General features: G+C 45.7%; 1 protein-coding gene across 1 annotated transcript in view; it reads right to left on the bottom strand.

The window, feature by feature from the left end:
* Nucleotides 1-6,829: 6,829 nt before the first annotated feature.
* Nucleotides 6,830-7,341, bottom strand: part of tmem170b (transmembrane protein 170B) — a gene marked incomplete at both ends in the record, with an annotated part of 15,128 nt that continues 14,616 nt past the window's right edge. The window contains one exon of the mRNA XM_080858789.1: nt 6,830-6,960. Within this exon, the coding sequence (XP_080714915.1) occupies nt 6,830-6,960 (131 nt within the window). The remainder of the gene's footprint in view (nt 6,961-7,341) is intronic.

Here is a 7,341-nt window from a genome sequence, read left to right on the forward strand (position 1 = left end):
CTGAACAGCGTGCATTCTTCACATCCATCTCTACACAGGCCCACGGTAAAAACGACCTCGGAACGGGAGAAGATAACAGGTTCCTGAGAAAAATAAGCCCCAGTCAGAGATGGATTGTTTGAAGTTCAGCACACGCTGGTTTAACCACTTCCAGGTCAAATGCATTTTGGGATACAAGTGTGTGTGTATATACAGTATGTGTGTGTGTCTGTGTTTGGGGGACAGTGGTAATTGGCCATACTCTCACATTCCACACTGGCATTTCAGAGTGAGCCAATGAGAAAAACAGGATGTTGGTGCTGCGCAGGACACAGAACAGCTGACAGGTGGAACTGGCCTGGAAGTCAACATGTTCTTATATGCTTATAGACACACACACACACACACACACACACACACACACACACACACACACACACACACACACACACAGTGCTGACCTCTTATCTGTCCGGCCATAGACCGACCCCTGCAGGTTAGAAAACAGCCTTTCAGTGCAGAAGGCCCCACTGTTTGCCTGACTTCGGACCGGACTGGACCGGACCGGACAGGACAGGACAGGCTGCTCCACTCCACAGCACCGGGGAGGGTTGGGGGGGGGGGCAAACGGCGATAAAGTGCTGAGACCTTAGGCTCTCTCCTCCACAGACCTACTGATTAAATTCCACCAGCGTGACTCCATTGTCTATTTCTATTAATCTCCACCCCTAGTGCTCGCCCTGACTCTTCTGAATAGGGTCAGGCTAAAATAAGTCCTTCTGTGTGTGTGTGTGTGTGTGTGTGTGTGTTTGTGTCCTGCAAGTCTTTATTAGTAATTCTCTGACAGGCGTTCATAATGTCAATAGCTGTGGACAGAAACATCTGCGTGTTAAAAGACTGGCGGTGCCTGTGTGTGTGTGTGTGTGTGTGTGTGTGTGTGTGTCTGTGTGTGCTGAATTGGCTTATGTTTGTGCGTGAGGCAGAGGCAGACACGGGGACGACTTCAGCGGGCTACTGGGATTGTTCATATCCACGGGCCGGCCTGATTGCTTCTGATAGGACATAATAGGGTTGAGTCATCGTGTCCCGTGACAGGCTTGCCATATTACCACACGCTGTGACAGACTTGCCATATCATCACACGCTACATTTCCCTGCTCCTTCACGCTCTCTATATCTCTCTCTCCTTTTCCCTCCTGTGCTCCCTCTCTTTCACGCTCTCTATTTTTCTCTCTCCTTTTCCCTCCTGTGCTCCCTCTCTTTCACGCTCTCTATTTCTCTCTCTCCTTTTCCCTCCTGTGCTCCCTCTCTCTCCATCTTTCTCTCCCTCTATCACTAACTCTCTCCCTTCTCCTCTTTTCCTCCCTGTCTATCTATCTATACATCCATCCATCTATCTCTGTATATTCCTCCCTTTCTGTCATTTCTCTTTTTCTCTCTTGAGAAATGGCCATCCCTGTATTGAGAGCCCGTATTGAACCACTAGGGCTATAAATAGCTCACTCTCAAAAGCCAGCGTGCAGGATAGATGCGCACGCACGCACGCACGCAAGCACGCAAGCAAGCACGCACGCCACCACACCCAGCAGACACACCACCCCCACCACCTTGCCAGTGACGGAGTGGGTGAACCAGGGGGCTAGGCGTGGGTGAAGGCTGCCCGCCCAGGAACTGGCATTGTGCTGACGCCGCGCACGTCCTCTCCTGCCCGCCAGTCAGAGCCCAGAGGAACGATACTTGGCTTGACCTTATGGAAGGAGAGGTGCAGGCCTGGTGATTGTGTGTTTGTATATGTGTATGTGTGTGTGTGTGTGTGTGTGTGTGTGTGTGTTTGCGCATGTGTGCATTCCTGTATGTATGTACAAAACCCTTCTAGCCACAAGTTACGCTAAATGTTTGGGAATGTGTAAAAGACGTCATTTAAAAGACAATGTGTAGCAATTTGGCTCTTTTGACTGACCACAAAAATGAAGATATATTCAACAAGCATGAAAGTAAGACTATTTTAGGTTTGGAAACGTCCATATGTTAATACCTTCCATACCCACCATAATTGTATTCAAGATTCCTAAGCAGCAGCTAAAGTCACCTTTCTCTGTCGTCTTCCATTCTAAGAGTCTGAATGCACTGATTACAAGTAGACTGCAACACGTGAGCTGTTTTTTACTGCAAAAAGGTTTTATTTCAATTGATTGCTGGGTATGTACAGGAGACCTTTTGTACATAAATAAGCAATTTATAAACCACAGCTGTGAGCCCGTAGAAAATTAAAAAAGAATGAAATATTAAACAGTATCTACAGGTGCCACCTGGGCTTCATCCTTCAGTGGAGGAGCGACGTTTGAAATGTCTGACTGGAGAATCACGTCACGCATGCAATCAGTCGTGAACACACAGCACAGGCAGGCGCAGGGATAGGTGCAGTGGGGGTGCTGGGGTCGGAGCTTAAGTGGGGTGTGTGTGTGTTTGTGTGTGTGTGTGTGTGTGTGTGTGGGTGTGCTTAAAAACACCCAAGACCGGTATGGCTCTTCCTCTCTGCCGGCAGCATAGGGATCGAGAGATATGGCGCTTGGAGATCTACACGGTACTGTACTGTACTGTTCTGAGATCACCAGTTCCTCTGACCCCGCCCCCTCTTTACCAGTGTATTATGGGGGATGTAGTATTTCCCCCCCGACTCTATCACACAGTCACACACGCACATGATGTGGGGCCTTGAACCTTCACACACTCATCGTGTCGACAACACGTGGCACACAAACACCAGCCTCTATTGAATTCAAAATAGGACTATTCCCATTAGACAAATACATCTTACATGAACTGAAATACCGACCCTCGAGAGTACTTCAGCCGTGTATATGAGTGGTCACCCGGCGGATACGTTATAAGTCCCCCCAGGCGCCGGAGTAAACTGTATGTACAGTAAAGGGCCAATGTGCAAATTCATAAACGCAAATAGTCCCCTCTCAGGAAAAGAGCAAGCATGAGGGTAAGATGGCACCCGTGCCAAAGGCTGGGAAGGCAACAACAAAAGAGATTACGAAAGAACGAAAAACTCAAATGAACCCTTCACATTCGCGATCGGAGACTGGTTTTCACGTTTGTCAAATACAGTAAGACATCTCAGGATGGCCCTTGGCGCCGAAGATAAAAAAAAAACTCAAATGAAACACTGGAGGTCATCAAACCTGACCCCACAATGGGAGTCTTCACTTTCTGGTGTCATGACCTCTAGCTTGCATTGATGTCTGTGTCTGCAGAGGTTAACCTCTACAGACACAGAGGTCAACCCCAGAGGTCAAGCCCAGCGGGCGCTCCAGAGTCTCCCTGGGCAGTGTACAGACTAGCTGTTTGGAGTGAAAATGTCTCTTTTCATTTTAGGAGCAAGCGGCTAGACCAGTTAAACTGCCTTAACACACACTACAGCATTACACACTAATATATGTTCCACTATGCACAAACACACACACTCACACACACACAGACACAGACACACGGGCACAGGCGCACACACACAGTAATACTTACATCATCTACTAAACGCACCAGGGCAACTAAACTGAACGCCACCAGTGCAATGGAAAAGACTACACAGAGAAGAGGACAGCTAATGCTTTAGAACCACAGCCACTTGACTTCAATAGGTTGCTATGGGTAGGTTCACAGCAGATATGTACCCTCCATCCTCGATTGATCGCATAAGGACACTCTGGTGGCATTCAACTACAAAAATTAGCTATCACCTCATTATATTTTACACGTCTGAGACAGCTCTCGTTATATCCATTAATGGACTTTTAAGATGATGTAACATTTCTGAGTAATCTTTTCCCTTCACTTTCCACTTACTATGCTGCCACATATTTAATAGCCAATCATTTGCTTTCCGAATTAAAAAATAAAACAATTTGCGTAAAAATAAATAAAACATAAATGTTCCATGACTGATACAGCTGAACACATCTGCTGTACAAAGGCTACAATCGCTTCTTTGTCAACTTTCCAGTGTGGGTATTGAGGGCCACAGACAGCTCATTGCTGCCCCCTTGTGTTTAGGCTCAGTATTGAAGGTGAATCGTGACAGTTACATAAGGGTTAAAAATAAATAAATAACAGACTCCTGAATGCAGTGCTCATACTTACAGAACTTCCAATAGATAACAACAGTTTGTTCTGTTACCTTTGGGCTTAAAAGAGCTGAGATATGCAATGACAGAAACATTTCATAAAAATATTTTAACATTGTATTAAAAAAACGAACATTTGTAAATGATTTACTTAAAAAATGAGTACACAACTAAAGCTAATGTGCTTGGGAATGCTTTGGCATAAATAAACATGAACACTTTTGTAGATAAATGAAGTCCATTGGTATCAGTTTGTCATACAGACACTTCCCCTATTGTTTCATAGTTAGTTTCACTCTGCTAGTTGTCTGCTTATAAACTCAGTGGGACACTGTGAATGAAATGTCCTTCTCTTTTGGCCATAAAACACTATCATGGTTTCATTCCAGTCTATAATGAAACCATCTGAATCCATTAGAAAGAGCTCCCAAACTCTTAAAATAAGTCTGTGCTGATTTGACAAATAAAAGCTTTGGAGAGATTGGACACTGAGAAATTAGATGCGATTTCACACGCAGGTCAATGGCAAAGTGAGAGACTCGTGAAGCAACATGTGCAGTACTGCCTAAGACTTATTTCACTTTAAATCAACAATACCTGTCTTTTTTCAAATAAAGTCAAGTAAAATGGAAGTGAGAAGCACAAAAAAATAAACACATTCAACACTGTCAATCTTCCCAGTGGTCCCCCACTTAGAGAAACTTTACAATCGTTCCTTCTTTAGAATAAAAAAAAACAGTGGGAGAAAAAAAAGAGACGCCAATGCGGGTTCAGTCCTGACCCAGGTTATGGAGTTAGGGAGAAGAACCACTGTCCTCCATCATGCAGGGTCCAGATGAACTAACAATGCATCACAGGAGGGCAGAGAACTTCAGTGTGCATATAATTTGTGTCGAACGCCACTCGTTTTGATCAGTTAAGGTCCTGAATCCCAAATTTGCTAAAATATTTCATAAATCCATCCCTCTTCAGCAAATATCTCAAGCCCAATGTGCCTCGCCTCAAGGGGAGAGATTCTGGGGAGGGTTTTAACAGTTTGCACTGTAGAGCACCTAATTACTAGTGTAGATCACTGCCCATGATTTAAGTAGATCTTTGTTAAAAAAATGGAAAAATATGAAACTATAAACTACAAAAAAACATGGCCGTGTAAGACTGCACTGCATTCTGGGAGGCCCGATGCTGCTCCTTGTACAGGAAGTAAATGTGAGTTCCAGACGAGGAATAGGAAGTTGGGGGCAAACCCCTAAAGCGGCAGCGTCTCTCACTCAGGACACTCCGAGCCCAAGTCCACTCGCACCGGAAAAAAAAACATTCGTAAGGCTTGAGGGTTAAAAAAGGAGATCATACCCAGCGGCTGAGCTGTCTCAGTCAGGGTTGTGGTGGGTTGGGGCAGTTTGGGGTAGTTAGGGGGTTCTATTGCCTCTGAAATCCTGGATAAAGAACGTGAAAATGAGAGGAGAGGGAGAGGTTAGAAAAGATGGACACACACTGGCACTAGTCGTGAGCACAACACGACACCAGGCCAACTTTGATACCACGGCACCAGGCCATCTTTGATACCACGGCACCAATGCCTCAGTTAACATGAAGACTTTTCCCTTCGGCCACCACCTCACTGAGCATCAGCACGAGCTCCTGCTCCAGACAGGAAGTTACCTCACGGAATCATAAAGAGAATGGGATGACAGCTGACAACATGTGTGTCAACTTTCAACAAAGGCCTCAAGCATCCCAAAGCATTATTATTATTATTATTTACTGTTATAGTGTACAGCTTGTTAGCATTTAAATGCTAAATCAGTACTTAGATGAACTGCAATGTTTCTGTGTTGATGATAACTAAGGCATTTCTCCTGTTCAATGCGGCCTCAATCACACAACTCGTCGTCCTCAATCACACAACTCTCTAACCCTAACCCTCACCCTAATCCTCAATCACACAACTCTTCGTCGGTAGAGGTGGCAGAATCCAACCTTTAGAAAGTGCAAGAGCGTTAGCATAAGCATAAGCATTAGCTATCTCTCATTTCTGTCCTTCACAAAAAACATATGAGCACTGGCAGACTGGTAGAGTCCAGACACCACACGGGAAGGAATGGTTAGAATATTCACGCCAGTCCAAACAGTCAGTGTGTGTAAGTGGTATTTGTTTGTTTGTTTGTTTTGTGGATCTCAACAGGAACTGGAGTTAACTCTTTTTTTTTCTTCTTTTTTTTACCTTATAGTGCTGATTATTTCAATGTTTTCTTTTTAAAGTTTTTTTCCCCCACAAGTGCAGCAAAAACATCAAAAAGCCAAGGGGGAGATTTTTCAGGAGAGGCAGCCATGCTGTTACGCTGCTCTGCTCTGGAACGCTGGTTTGGCCAGGAGCCAATGGCACAGACGTAGATGCACACACTTTCAGTTCTGTTGGCTGGCGGTCGCCAAATGCAGCTGTGTAGTCCGGAAGAGTCCAACTCCCTTCCGAATCTGGTGTGTGCCACCATTAGACGCGAGGTGCTCACCGAAGAGGCCCTTCATCCAAGTCCACGGCCATCACACCAGACAACATTTGAGCAGAGAGGAAGTCGCATCACATCCTGTGGGGGCTGAAATCATCCAGCCTCTTATCCTTCACATCCTCATCATGGACCTGTCGCGAGCCATGTCCCTCCCCTTCCTGCTTGTGTCTTCCCGTCCATTGGTGGATAGGTGTGTCAGTCACTCTGAGTGTCCAATTAGAGAGTGGCCAGGATGCGGGAGAAGGAGATGAGGACGGCGAGGGTGGTCTGGCCCACGCCGAACACCAGGGCCTCCAGAGGTGCCATGTCCTTGCCTGCTCCGCGGTACACACCTGCTACTGCTGCACCTGTACACACAGACACACACACACACACACACACACACACACACACACAGACACAGACACAGACACAGACACAGACACAGACACACACACACACACACACACACACACACACACACACACACAGACACAGACACAGACACAGACACACACACACACACACACACACACACACACACACAGACACACACACACACACACACACACACACACACACACACACACACACACGCCACCGAAACATAAATTCTTTCAGATTGATCAATCCACGACATAAATCTCATCCCTACACAAGCTACACAACCTGTCGGATAATTGATTAATAAAGGTGTTCAGGCAACAAAATGCACACTGGGAAAGGACATTTGTTTACTGTTAAAAAAG

Source organism: Sprattus sprattus (assembly GCF_963457725.1).
Source record: "Sprattus sprattus genome assembly, chromosome: 20".
NCBI lineage: Eukaryota > Metazoa > Chordata > Actinopteri > Clupeiformes > Clupeidae > Sprattus > Sprattus sprattus.